At 38.2% G+C, this 15296-nt stretch overlaps 1 protein-coding gene and 1 pseudogene across 1 annotated transcript; both read left to right on the top strand.

The window, feature by feature from the left end:
* The first annotated feature begins 8320 nt into the window (after positions 1-8320).
* Positions 8321-9047, top strand: LOC148695534 (putative LRR receptor-like serine/threonine-protein kinase At3g47570 pseudogene; annotated as a pseudogene).
* Positions 9048-10480: 1433 nt separating this feature from the next.
* On the top strand, positions 10481-12870 carry LOC148695533 (receptor kinase-like protein Xa21). The gene is made up of 2 exons (XM_088697707.1): positions 10481-12330; positions 12471-12870. The coding sequence occupies exons 1-2, from the start codon at positions 10581-10583 to the stop codon at positions 12845-12847; spliced, it is 2127 nt and encodes a 708-aa protein (XP_088553833.1). The 5' UTR covers positions 10481-10580; the 3' UTR covers positions 12848-12870.
* Positions 12871-15296: the final 2426 nt, after the last annotated feature.

Genomic DNA, 15296 nt, shown 5'->3' with positions numbered 1-15296 from the left:
ATCTCGAAACCACAAGCGCATAGGCAAAAACTGTTTGCAAGTCCAGATTATAACAATATAGTTACAGACATTTAAAGTCATTTTACTAAAGTTTTTAAATTAATTAAACTCCCACTAGGTGGGAATGAGAACCAATCAAGGGCTTGGATTCGACCCAATCAGTTAATGGGTTATGGGACCAATCAGAAAATCAAGAGAAAGAAAAAGACCAATCAGCTTTTTTCTTTAGTGACCAATCAGATTATTAGAAGGAAGGCAGCAGCCAATGAGAGGGGAAAGCAAGGAGGGAAATGAGGGAAGGGAGAAGGATAGAACCGGCCAACCCGGTTTCTCCACCCGATCTGGTTCCTTGACCCGATTCTATCTCCTCCGTCCGCCATCTGTTCGAAATGGTTCCAGTGTCTATGTTAAGCTCTCGGTGATCCCAATGTCCCTGTGATGTTAGATTTTTAAATTTCAAACCCAATTTTACAAATCGAAGCCACAAAGTTCCGGGTTGTTCGGCGAGTTTCCCCATTTTCTGGCGAATCTGACAACGATTACCATCAACCACCACCACCAATGGACTCCCCTCAACCTTAGGAACAAAGCCCATGCATTGGTTGGGGCGTCAGAGTTGTTTTGGAGTCAAATCAAAAACACCCAAAATCAAGGGTTTCTGGCGGTTCGTGGGCAATTTGAGGTGTTTCCCGGAAAAATTGGACTTGGCCACAAGTATGAAACTTTCTCCACTCATTGAGATCTACATTCCTGTATAATTTGGTAATTTTTGGAAATAGTTAAATTTTCCAACGAGTCAGGGCGGCCGGCCGGCCGCCGTGTGCGTCGTTGCGTGGGCCGAGGTAACCCCTGACCTTCCTAGGCTAAATTTGATACCCCAATTCCATATGTGAAGTCTGATTGACAAAATCTCATTGCTTGAACATAGTTTTGTTAGAGACTGCTACTAGGTCATTATATGAATCGACGATCCGACCATTGGATCGTCATCAAACTTTAATAAGCTATTATTTGTAATATTTGAGCACTTTTGGAACTTACAGATCGGGAATTCAACGTACAGATCTTCCCGAATTAGATTTGTAAATTTGTAAAATAAAACGTCGACCGCCACATGAATTCGTGATTGACGGAGATCCGACTGTTGGATCGTAATGAAATTTTAGTATGTTGGTCTAGAAGTATAATTTGGACCTTAGGATGTCACGGATCCGAAATACGATGTGCAGATCTTCCGGATTAAATTACTAGGGTGTGGTCCCTGTATATTAATTTTTCTTTTCGTTTTATTTTGTTTTTAGCTGCTACAACTTGTATCAGTTTGATATTTTGAACAAATGTTTCTAATTTGAAATCCAAACTGCTAAAACTATTTAGATGGCAATTTCCAACACTAACTTGACCATCTCAAAGTGTAGTAGCAAAAACTTTTTCCAACTTAACTTGTATGTTAAGCAAGAAAATAGAATCAAAACATGTAGTAGCTATCTTCCAACACTTATTTGAAGCTGGTAGGCCAGTAATAATTGATGAATGCCAGCTGTATCCACCAGTCTACCACGGCACTGTCCAATACTCGAGACAATATAGTTGACCCATATATGCCAAGTCAAGTCGAAATATTCCATAATCTAGAATCAGATAATTTACAACCAAATGTTGATGCACAAAAGTTGATCCCCTTAAAGATGGATTTCATTTAAGAAATCTTACTTACAAACCTATAAAATTACTACTAAATTATACACTAATGGTATGAAGTGACCGTAATTGTTCTTTTCTTTTCTCTACTAGTGTGGTAAAGTTTCCATTACTTGTTCTTTAGATAACGTTAGGAAAATTAAATTTGTAGATAAAATCTTGTAAACTAAATGATATGAAAGTTGATAATTGAATTATGATTTAAGTTTTGATAAACGTGATGATTTTTACTAGTGACACATCATTTAGTTTGTAAATTTTATTTATAAATTTATTCTTCTTAGCATTACCTGTATTCTTTTGTGTATATCCTTAATCCAATCACATGACGCAAACACGCACCAATCCGGAATGAGAGGAGTCAGAAGACCTACACTATTTGTTGGCATAAATAAATGACACAACACTACACATAAATTAGCAATTGTCATTGTACAAAACCAATGATAAATATTTTTTTTTCTTTTTTTGGAATACTATCGATGACACACCCCGACCGAGATCGGAGCGTGCTGGCCGTCACACAAAGGTGACGTAGCCATGTGCACGTGCGGAAGCTAATAAGTAGCAATATAAAAGTACGAATAATTAAAAACTAGCATACAAGTACTAGAATAAGTGCTAGTTAGTGCGATACAAATTCAGAGCAGGTCTATAGCAGTCCAAATAAAACAACAACAGTAGTACGCCCGAAGGCGACCCTACAATGGGGAGTGTCTGTCAGAACGCCGAAAAGCTCTCAAGGGAAACCACCGCAACGGCTAAGCAACTAGAACCTGGAGGGGCGCAAAACAAAAGCGTGAGTGGGCAAAAACAAAGCTCTTTTAAAACCATTTAGCAAAATACAATCTAACCCCTCGCCGTAAAACCTGTATACTTCCCAGAAAATAAACATATATACGTATGTATAGATATGCCAATCATGCTCAGGGGTATATCATTCATGCTCAATATATGCCATGTCAAAATCTCATAATGATATGCAAGTACTCAGGTATGAGTCATATCAATCACACAATCCTCTGGCAGCCGGAGTCACCTAACGTGACCTGTACGGCTGCATATAGAGCTCAAATCTCAACTCCACATCTAAACCTGCCCACGAGTCGGAACCACCTAAAGGGGTCTGTACGACAGGCCTGGGTGTAACACGTATATACGCTCTAGTGCTACGATCACGTGAGGGCTGTGCGAATAATCGCGGGTCACCTACGAGTCGGAACCACCTACTGTGGTCTGTACGACAAGCCTATGCACCTAGCTTGGATCCCAGCTGAGCGTATGGTGCGGGAGGTGAACAACACGTGAAGGACTGTGCCCTACTCTGGGCGGGAGCACTAACACCGGGGGTGCAGGTTATGAGCTCTCTAAGCATCTCTATCCACTATTTAATGCAATCGTTAATTAACGCTTACCTGGCACTTACCTATGCCTCCACAGCACCCACATATAAATATATATGACATATGCATATGTATAGGTATGCCACAAATAATGCATGCAATGATGCATAAACGATAATAATAAAGTGCATGGCATAATGTAAATAACCCTTTTTAATCAAATTCTGGGAATATAAATGTATATAGGTATATACGGAAAACAAAAGCCCACTCACTGGTATGTAGAAGGGTCGTAGCCCCCCTGTCTCGCATGTGCACGCTCGTCCTCTGGGTACGTGTCACCTAGATGCGAAACAACTATAAAAACGTTAACTTTAAAGCACATAACCCGTTTCTCGTAATAACTTCTCATACATTGCTCAAAATGGACAAATGAATATACCCACGTGCTCTACACAACCTCAGGGTCACAACCATATTTTTAGAAAAAAATTTTGGACCCCGCACGCGCCCCCACGCGCCAGCACAGGCACGGACCTACGCGCCAGCACAGGCACGGACCTACGCGCCCCCCACGCGCGGCCACGTGCCAGGCACACTGACGGTGTCAACAGACGCCGTCAGGAATATTCCGTTAAAACCCCGGAATATTCCGTTAAAACTAACCGGTTCCGTTAACGGCGTTAGGAATATTCCGTCAGAATTGACGGAATATTCCGTCGCCTTCTTCCTTCGATCGCCGGCAACGTCGCCGGCGCCGGAACCTGGGAAAACCTGCAACTCAGGTTTTCTCACTCATTTTTCAACCGTTTTTCGTGATTTTTGGACCAAATGAAAGCCCTAGACTAGAAGAACAAGTCCCAACAAGTTTTAAGGGCTAAAACTAAGAGATTATACCTGTGCAATTTCTCCAAAACCGACCAACTTAGAACAGGACGATCCCGACGTCCAATTTTGTCCAACGAAGCACTCCGAGGCTCCTTGGGACCTCACCAACACATCTACAAGCTCAGAAAACCCAAAAACTTAATGTACAAACTTTGCATGAACAGTACACAATTCGGACCACTTCGAAACGACGTGAAAACAAAATGTTTCTCACCTGAAATTGCTACGGTTGTGTTCCCCTCGACCTCACGAGCTTAAATATGTCCTTGGTTCCCTCGATCTGTTAGTGTTTAGGGTGGTTGTGGGTTTGTCCGTACGTTTTCGAAGAGGAGGAAAGGGAATGGGGCTCGGGGAACTCACAGAGAGAGAGAGACAGAGGGAGACAGTGAGACAGTGTGTGTGTGTGGCCCTCAGCTTGCCAACACCACACAAAACAACCAAAACCAAATAACGAAACGAACTAGGGGCTAAAATGTCATTTCACTAGTACGTTTTTAAAAATCCCGGGACGGGATGTCACAATCGATGAACAAGAATGAGCAATTTTTTATGTATCCGAGCACGATTATGTGATGTTATTATTTCACTCAATTATAAAACATAACTTTGTTATTTTATTAATATACCTAAAAAGAAACATACGTCAACATTATCACCAACTTTTATTATAACACGCAGAATAATACACCATATAACTTGTATTTTTGGTATTCATAAAAATTTCTCAACAAAAACACATTCATCAAGCAAGTCACTCTGTCCTATAAAAATATAAAAAATAAAATCAAGCAAGTCACTGTGTCATACTGTTTATAATCAAAGAGAAAATTTCACTCAAAACCAATATCTCTATTTTTTTTTTCATTTGTTTTAAGTTAAAGAATGAATACGCCACTTATTATTATGATCTAGTAATATTCCTCTTCACTGGAAGTAAGAGGTCTTAGGTTCAATTTTCACTAAAGGTGAATTTGAACCATATCGTTCGTTAAAAAAAAAAAAATTAAAGAAGAATGAATACAATAATTTAAAAAAAAAAGTGAAATATTCCTAATATTAGTTCACAAAATTAGATGTAAATTGAATTTATTCGTATAATTAAGTTAAAAAGAAAATAGTGATATTTTTTTGGTCGGGTCAATGCAAACTATCCCTCATCGATTCCGATATCGGTGGCTGTAGGTCCACGGCACGCGTACGGAGCACTCTGGTTATGATTATAAATTGGATTCTGCTAAAGCTGCTAGACAAACAATCAGTCCTGCTATACTCTTTTATAAATTGAGTTTTAACTTCCACACAAAACAAATATCATCATCATGGGGATGGGGTTTTACAACTCCATTTCTGCAGTGTTTTTGTCATCCTTTTTTATGCATGCTTTCATTCTTCACTCTTGCCTTCCTTGTTTCGCCCTTCCGGGAAATGAGACAGATAGACTCGCTTTGCTTGAAATCAAGGCTAGCCTAACTCATGACCCTTTTAAAGTCTTGACTTCATGGAATGAAACCATCCACTTTTGCTGTTGGCATGGCGTTACATGTGGTCGTCGTCATAAGAGGGTCACAAGCTTGAGCCTGCCATCCTTGAAACTTGCAGGATCTATACCACCGCATGTTGGGAACTTGAGTTTTTTGAGAGTCATTGATCTCCGAGCAAACAGCTTAGGCCATGAAATTTCCCCAGAATTCAGCCGTCTGCACAGATTGCAACACCTACGGTTAAACAACAATTCACTGAGTGGAGAAATTCCCACCAACTTGTCGCGTTGTTCTCACCTCCTAAGGCTCGGTTTTGGTTCCAATGTGCTGATGGGAAAAATTCCAAGTGAGTTCGGCCTCTTGTCAAAGTTAAGATATTTTAGCATACACGGTAACCACTTTACAGGGGGAGTCCCTCCTTTTAGCAATTTATCATCTCTTGTAGGGTTCTCCGCATATTTAAGTGGCACAGTCCCGGATATTTTTGGCCGAATGACCATTCTTAGCTTTCTTTATTTTGGTGAAAATAGCTTTTCGGGCATGCTTCCTCCCTCAATCTTTAATCTCTCTTCTCTCACAGACCTTTCTATGCAGACCTGTAAACAGGTCGGGTTTATTGAGTTTAGGTCGGGTTCAATCCCATTCGTTAATTTAACGGATCATCCAAATTTAACCATTTAAGCTAACGGGTCACTTGAACCCAACCCGTTAAGCTAACGGATTGTCCGTTTCACCTGTTAACAATTTTTTTTTTTTTTTTTTAACCAGGTTAACAAACAAACAAATTAAAAAAAAAATGCAATTAAGCTCAAACAAAAACAAAACTTTGATTCAGGAACAAAATCGACATACAACAATTAATTTGGATAAGCTTGGACGAATGCAAATTCAACCACAACCCAAAAAGTCAGCACAATGTAATTGCCGCCGGCGCTGGACAAAACAACCTTTGGCAATTCCTCTTCTCCCTCAGCAAATTTCACCCCTGCTAGCGGAGTGGGTGTTCGGGATTTCGAAGAATTGCAGATGCTGTGGGATGTCAAAAGCTGAATTGAGAATTGCAAACGTACTAATGGGTTTCGCAGGTTCACTCAAAATGACCCGTTAACCATCCGACCCGTTTATCACTCACTCGAATACTAATTTTAACCAGTTGGGTCGGGTCGGGTTGAAAATGTCAGGTCTATTTCTATGGTATTCAACGAAAAACAAGGGAGTTTGCCCTCAAACTAAGGTATGGTCTTACCGCGTCTCCAAACATTTTCCATTAACCGGAACCAATTCAGTGGATCTATTCCTGTTTCCTTATCTAATGCGTCAAATCTAATTGAATTTTCGATGGAATTAACCAACTGCATGGAAAGGTACCTCCTTTGACGAATTTGCATAAGCTTAAGTGGTTAATCCTTGCTGACAACCATCTCGGAAGTGGGGGAATTGATGACTTGACCTTTCTCCGCGATTTGAGCAATGCCACCCATTTAGAATTACTCCAAATTTTTACCAACAATTTTGGGGGCACGTTACCTCAATGCATAGGAAACCTATCTTCTTCTCTTCGAATTTTCCATATTAATCAAAATAAAATATTAGGAAGTATCCCGAATGAGATTGCAAATCTGGCTTACTTGGAGGTTTTGGGGATGTCTGAGAACCAATTTTCTGGTCACATTCCCCTTGGTGTAGGAAAGCTTCACAAGTTATATCAATTAAATTTGAGTAGGAACTCTCTCTCTGGCAATCTTCCATCCTCTTTCGGAAATTTAAGTCAATTAAATGAGTTATACTTAGAAGGCAACAAACTTCAAGGCACTATCCCGCCAAGTTTAATAGAGTGTCAGAATTTGAGGATCTTATCTCTTGGTGCCAACATTTTTAGCAGTATCATATCGCAACAAATCGTTGGTCTGTTGAACTTGTATAGATTGAGTTTAGGACAAAATCATTTTCTAGGCTCCCTGCCAGAGAACATAGGAATTTTAATAAATCTAGAGTATTTAGATATCTCTGATAACATGTTATTCGGTGAAATTCCGGCTAGTCTTGTTAGTTGTATAAAATTAGAGTACCTAGACATGCATGGAAATTTCTTCAATGGGACGATTCCGTCAACTTTGAGTTCACTAAGAAGTCTTACAGAATTGTCTCTCTCTCACAACTTGTCAGGCACAATTCCAGAATTCTTAGAACGTTTTGTATTTTTGGAATCTCTCAATCTATCTTATAACAATTTTGAGGGCATGTTGCCGATCAAAGGAGCGTTCAAGAATGCAACGGCGATATCAGTTGAAGGAAATAGCAAGCTTTGTGGGGGCATACCTGAGTTTCATTTGCCAAAGTGCGAACTCAAGCATGCAAAAAAGGAAGGATTGAGCTAACCATGAAATTGGTTCTCTCCCTCGTTTGTGGGATTCTTGGAGTCATTTTTGCACTAACCTTTTTGTACCTTTATTGCTCACGGAGGGACACAAAGGGTCAAGCTGCAAGTGATTCGGACAAATTTCCCCAGATGTCTTACCAAAGTCTTCTAAAGGCAACAAATGGATTCTCCTCAACCAACTTGGTCGGTATGGGCAATTTTGGGTCCGTTTATAAAGGACTACTTGAGCAAGGTGAAACTACAGTTGCCATCAAGGTACTCAACCTCGTTCATCGCGGAGCTTACAAAGGTTTTATTGCTGAGTGCGAGGCTTTCAAAATATTAGACACCGTAATCTTTTCAAGGTATTCTCAGCATGTTCTGGTTTTGATTATCGTGGTCACGACTTCAAGGCCTTAATTTATGAGTTCATGGTTAACGGGAGCTTGGAGGAATGGCTGTATCCAATTCATACAATTGGTGAGACAAATGATAGGCCAAGGAGCTTAACAATTTCTTAGAGGTTGAATATTGTTATGGATGTTGCTATGGCATTGGATTATCTTCATCATCATTGTGAGACGCCAATAGTTCATTGCGACCTCAAACCCAGCAATATTCTTCTCAATGCACATGTAGGGGACTTTGGGTTGGTGAGGTTCCTACCAAAAGCTGCTGAAAATTCTTCGGGAAATCAATCAAGCTCTTTAGGGATCAAGGGAACTATTGGTTATGCTCCTCCAGGTAAATATACTTGGTAGTTTATTTTTCCCTAGCTAGTATTTTAAAATTGTGCAGTATTTATTTTAAAATTTTCAAACATGAAATGAGCTTTTAGCACTTCACTAGAAAATTAGAATCTAATGTTCTGAATTGTGGAATGCAGAATATGGCATGGGACATGAAGTGTGGACACAAGGTGATGTGTATAGCTTTGGCATCCTCCTGTTGGAAATATTTACAAGAAAAAGACCGACCGATGACATGTTTCAGGGAACTTCAAACCTTTATAGCTTTGTGAAGGCAGCTCTGCCTGAGCAAGTGGAAGAGGTTTTGGATCCCGTTCTTGTTCAAGAGAGCAATCATCCTAATGAGGGGAAGGCAAGGAATTGCGTCCTAATCATAGAAAGTTTAATCTTTGTTTTAGAAATTGGTGTTGCTTGCTCAGCGGAGTTGCCTAGAGAAAGATTGAACATCTGTGATGCTGTGGCACATGTGTCGGATCAGAAACAAACTTCGAGCAAATGGTATATGAAAATAGAAGCTTATTGTTAATATGTGGTATAGCATGTAATAGTATTGATGTTATGTGAAAGTGTTCTTGTATTTGTTAGATAAAAAAATGCAGTGCAAATGGCTAGTTGATCAATGCTTGCCAAACAAACTTATTTGCATCGAATTATGCTTGAATAATGACATTCTGGCTTTGCCAAACATTACAGGACGAACACTCTGAAAGAATTACAAATAAAAATTAAAAAACAAAGTTGTGGAAAGTATTCATCAAATTTCAAACCTATATTGGAATTCCTGCTCTATGTTGAGAGGTTCATCCCTGGGTGAAAATGGGAAGCGTTCCATAGTAGTTTATTGCTTCTTTTTTATTTTATTTTTTCAGAAAGCCTCGACGGTACGAGGAGAATTTTATTAATAACAAAAAGTAAGTTACACATAATCAGGGGATATAAACCTAACTCCTCGTGGTACATGAAAAAAGAATAAAAAATACATGAAAAAGAAGGGTGACATAAACCTTACTCTTCTATATATGAAACAATAAAGATACAAAAATATGCATTCATCAGTCATCCATTCATCAACATTTATCTGAGCATTCATCATGTACACGAATGCAGAAAAGAATTTGAGGCTGAGTTCAGTCATCCATTCATCAACATTTATCTTTCACTCACTCACTCTCATATTTCATTAAAATATTGTTTTACATATAAGTATGGGGGTGGTCCAGGCAACACAGAGGTGGACATTCATCAAACCCGTGTCACAGATCCAGTATCATGCACAGTTTTTGTCTCAGTATTTGTCACATGGAGGCATGCAAGCACACAGAAAATTACATGAGCATTGACGAAATTTTAGGTCTATAAATGCATGACAGAAACATTTCACATATCTCTATGACTTTCAGAGATATTAAACCATGCTTAATTTTAACGCAGTGGAGGGATTTGATTTACCTCTCATTTTGTAGATCCGAGTTCTTGCAGCCATCTTTGCTGTGTGTACAGCACCTTCATTTGTGAGCCATTGCTCCATGCAGTTCCTATTCCCCTTGGCCTTACTCGGATCCCCAAGTCTAGATACAGAAAACATACATGCATCAGTCAGAATTTCGTTTTCATTTGACCTTCCATCATGAAAACGAAAGGGAAAAATGGTTGAATGCATTTTTATTTCAGATATCGCCAAGTAGAGACCATAATCACAGAGAGAATGAGAGATCCCTCCTTCATTCAGAATGAGAGATCCCTCCCTCATTCAGATATGGCCAAGTAGAGACCATGATCGCCGGGAAAATTGGTTGGATGCATTTTTATTTCAGATATGGCCAATTTTAAAGTTCTTGGTTTGGGTAGTAATAGGTTCTCAGATGTGATCCCTCCCTCACTCTATAATCTCTCTTCCATTTGTATCATTGAAGTTACGGCTAACAGAATCCAAGGCACTTCACCTCCAAACCTAGGTATTGTCTTTCCAAGTCTAGAATATTTAGGGGTCGGCCACAACAAATTTACTGGACCTCTTCCTATTTCGTTATCTAATGCCTCAACTCTAACTTGTCTTTGGATGGAAGGAAACAAATTTCAGGGGAAAGTTCCTTCTTTGAAAAGTTTAGTTAATCTTGAGTCCTTGAATATTGCTTACAACAATCTTGGAAGGGGGGAAATCGATGACTTGAGCTTTGTTTGCGATCTGACTAATGCCACCCGTTTACAACAACTGATGTGCGATACAAACAATTTTGGGGGCAATTTAACTCAATGCATGGCCAACTTGTCTTCTTCTCTTGTATTCTTGCATGTAGAACACAATAAAATATCAGGAAGCATCCCCCATGGGATTGGAAATCTGGCTAACCTAGAGAGCATTTGGTTTGCTCAGAACCAATTTTCAGAAAGCATCCCCACTGATGTGGGAAAGCTTTGGAAGTTGTACGAATTAGATTTGGGTTTTAACAATCTCTCCGGCTATATCCCGTCGTCATTTGGGAATTTAAGTGAACTATCCATATTGAGTTTAGCCGGTAACAAAATTGACGGCAATATTCCCTCAAGTCTAGGTGAGTGCCAGAAATTGATTACCTTGATTCTTGCTAATAACAACCTCAGCGGTATCATATCCCCTCAAGTCATTGGTCTGTCATCTTCCTATGTGGAATTGGATTTCTCTAAAAATCAGTTGACTGGTTTCCTTCCCAAAGAAGTAGGAAATTTGATAAATCTGGAGAAATTTCGTGTTTCTCAAAACATGCTGTCTGGGGAAATTCCAACAAGTCTTGGTAGTTGCATAAAAATTGAATCTCTAGACCTGCAAGGAAACTTCTTTCAAGGGACGATTCCATCATCTCTGAGTTCACTAAGAGGAATCAAAGAATTATATCTTTCTCGCAACAACTTGTCAGGCTCGATTCCAGAATTCTTAGAGCGTCTTCAAGTTTTGCAATCTTTGAATCTATCTTATAACAACTTTGAGGGCATGGTACCAATGAAGGGGGTTTTCAGGAATGCAACTGCCACATCGATTGAAGGAAATAGCAAGCTTTGTGGGGGAATTCCTGGATTACATTTGCCCAAGTGCAAACTCCAACATTCCAACAAGGGAGGATTAAGCCCAAAAATGAAATTGATAATTTCTCTGGTTTGTGGGATTCTTGGGGTTACTTTTGCACTAGTCTTTTTGTACCTCCGTCGGCCACAGAGGGCAAAAATAGAGCGGACTTCAAGTGATTCAGAAAAATTTCTCTCAGTCTCTTACCAAAGTCTTCTCAAAGCTACTGATGGATTTTCCTCTGTCAACTTGATTGGTATGGGCAGTTTTGGGTCTGTCTATAAAGGAGTACTTGAGCAAGGTGAAACAATTGCTGTCAAAAGTTTTATTGCTGAGTGCGAGGCTTTAAGAAATATTAGACACCATAATCTTGTCAAAGTACTCTCGGCATGTTCTGGTTTTGATTATCGCGGTCACGACTTCAAGGCCTTAATTTATGAGTTCATGGTTAACGGGAGCTTGGAGGAATGGTTGCATCCAACTCATACAATTGGTGAGACAAGTCAGAGGCCAAGGAGCTTAACAATTTCTCAGAGGTTGAATATTGCTATTGATGTTTCTATGGCACTGGATTATCTCCATCATCATTGTGAGACGCCAATAGTTCATTGCGACCTCAAACCCAGCAATATTCTTCTCAATGAGGACATGGTTGCACATGTAGGTGACTTCGGCTTGGTGAGGTTCCTCCCAAAAACTGCTGAAAATTCTTCGGGAAATCAATCAAGTTCTTTAGGGATCAAGGTAACTATTGGTTATGCTCCTCCAGGTAAATACACAGTTGTTTATTTTTTCCTAGCTAGTATTTTAAGATTGTGCAGTATTTATTTTAAAATTTTCAAATATGAAATGGGCTTTTAGCACTTCACTAGAAAATTAGAATATAATGTTCTGAATTGTGGAATGCAGAATATGGCATGGGACATGAAGTGTGGACACAAGGTGATGTGTACAGCTTTGGTATCCTCCTGTTGGAAATATTTACAGGAAAGCGACCAACCGATAACATGTTTGAGGGAGCTTCAAACCTTCATAACTTTGTGAAGGCAGCTCTGCCGGAGAAAGTGGAAGAGGTTTTGGATCCTGTTCTTGTTCAAGAGAGTGATTGTCATGATGAGGATAGCAAAAGGAATCACGTCCAAATTGAAAAAAGTTTAATGTCAGTTTTAGAAATTGGTGTTGCTTGCTCAGTAGAGTTGCCTAGAGAAAGATTGGACATCAGTGATGCTATGGCACAAATGTGTCGGATCAGAAACAAACTTCGAGCAAGTGGTATATGTGAATAGAAGCTTATTGTTAGTATGTGGTATAGCATGTAATATTAATATATTTTATGTAAGAGAGTTCTCGTATTTGTTAAATAAAAAAATACAGTACATATGGCTAGTTGATCAATGCTTGCCAAACAAACTTATTTGCATACGAATTATGCTTGATCGATGAAATTCTAGCTTTACCAAACATTAAGTGACAAGTGGAGACGGGATCAATTTGCAGGTCTATGATAGAGCATTCATGTAAAGATGTTTTGTGTATGTCTGGTAAGGTTAAGGGTTAAAATTAAGTTGATGATGTAAGACTTAATTACATTTTGTAACGTCAATTTTCGGCTATATTGCTCAAACATGTTATATTTTAGAGAATGTGCTAGTTTGTGAAGAAGGATTCAAAACTACATGTGTTTTTGTACTCTATCATTCTTGTTGGTATAATGATTGGCTTCTCATACAAATTATATATATCATTTGCATGTTGCATTTCATTATTTTTTGGAAAGCATTTGTTTAGGGGAAGCTTAACAATTTGAAGATGTGTTTCTTTCGATGTTTATTTATTTATTTTCTTCGACTATTTCTTTGTTTTACTTTCCTCTTTTGAATTTGTCCTCACTTTCAAGTTTCATTCTTTTGAAGTGATTCCAATTCCTAGTAAGGAAAATTTTTTCCGTCTCATCTTGTATACATAGATAATTTATCTATTCATAGTAATCATAATTACTCTCGATGAATTTCATATTTTGGAACCATTGCATGATGTCATCTACACCATTGAAAGAATTATCAAATTCAATAGAGAGAATTACTGGAATTTTGCAAATCCTAAAACCCAAGTAAGAGGTAGGATAGAATAGAAACAAATATGTTATAGAGAATAATAGAGTTTTACAAACCTTATTGTCTTTATTCAATAAATTTGGAATTTAGAATGGCTAAATATATGAAATTCAAGAAGAATAGGGGGAATAGCTCTACCAATGCATACATGAAAGACGATTTTTTTTTAATTAAAGTGAATGATGGGTTTTAATTTAAATGTTATTGATTTGTGATAAATGATCATTTGAAATATTATACTTAATTTTGGGATGAGATCTGTTGGATGAAAAAGATAAATAATGATTGAATTTTTTTAGAAGTATTGAGAAGGGTTGCAAAGCAATAGAAATAAGTTACTACTAATCTTATTTTTTCAAGTCAGGGTAGGCCTTGGACTACTATAGTCCTTATGTGCCTCCGTCAGTTGTTATACCATTGTTAGTTTTGTGAGTTTATGTTTCCTTTAAGCAACCTTGATCTAGATTGCATGTGTGACTCTCTATATGCCAATTGAAGGCTCCAACAATCCTCCGAAAAAACCTGATACAATTATTTCTTAAGCTTTACATATCAAGGGGAAGTATCGTAGTTAATATTATTTAAGAGTGTGGTTTTGTAAATCTAGAAGTAGGATTCCAATAAGATTTGGAGGACTCGTGTTACTTGTAAGGCAAGTAAAGCCCACATAATTAGTATAATTAAAGGTGTAAGGCTACAAGAGAAAATAAGCAATTATAAAAAGTTGAGAGCGCTTTCTCTCTTACCGTCCCTTTCCTACCCTCACTTTCTATATTTTTCCTTAAGAAGTTTATTAGAAAGTTATATATATATATATATATATATTTATTTATTTATTTAATAATGCGATAAAGTTGGTGGGTTAGACAAATAATTGTTAGGTGCAAAGGGGTCGGTGAAAAAGTTTGATATTTTGAAAAAAAAAAAATATTTCTAATTTGAAATCCAGACTCCTAGGGCTATTTAGATGCCGATTTCCAACACCAACTTGACCCTGCCAAAGTCTACGAGCGCACTTTTTCCAACCTAACTTGTAAGGTAAGCTAGAAAATAGAAAGAAAACCAACCCCTTATTTAAAGCTTGTCGGCCAGTAATGATTTATGAATGCCAGCTATATATCTACCAGTTTACCATGGCACTGTGCAATGAGACAATATGGTCGACCCATATATATCTAGTCAAGTCCATAATATATATATATATATATATATATATATATATATATATATATATATATATATATATATATATATATTAAAACTGTGAATTAAATAAATAATTGTTAAGAAAGAGAAAAGTCTGCTAAATCTGTATGGATGGGCAATTTCCAACCCTAACTTGACCATGGCAAAGTCTACTAGCACACTTTCTCCAACTTAACTTGTAAGCTAAGCTAGAAAATAGACAGTTTAGAAGCTACTTTCCGACAAGCCGGTCGGCCAGTAATATTTGATGAATGCTAGAGCTATGTATCTACCAATCTACCGTGGCACTTTCCAACACTAGAGACAATATACTTGACCCATATTTGGCGAGTCAAGTCCAAATATTTAAAAATTTGGAATCAGATAATTTACAGCCAAAGTGTTGATGCACAAAAGCTGATTACCTTAAAGTTGG

The sequence above is a fragment of the Pyrus communis genome, chromosome 7 (assembly GCF_041283825.1).
Source record: "Pyrus communis isolate YQ-2024b chromosome 7, ASM4128382v1, whole genome shotgun sequence".
Taxonomy (NCBI): domain Eukaryota; kingdom Viridiplantae; phylum Streptophyta; class Magnoliopsida; order Rosales; family Rosaceae; genus Pyrus; species Pyrus communis.
This window is presented reverse-complemented; position numbering and strand designations above follow the sequence as displayed.

Excerpts from the sequence above, each read along its gene's own strand:
- LOC148695533 (XM_088697707.1), top strand. The coding sequence starts at position 10,581 with ATGGAAGGAAACAAATTTCAGGGGAAAGTTCCTTCTTTGAAAAGTTTA. Across the intron at positions 12,331-12,470 it reads TATTGGTTATGCTCCTCCAG|AATATGGCATGGGACATGAA; the intron begins GTAAATACACAG and ends TGTGGAATGCAG.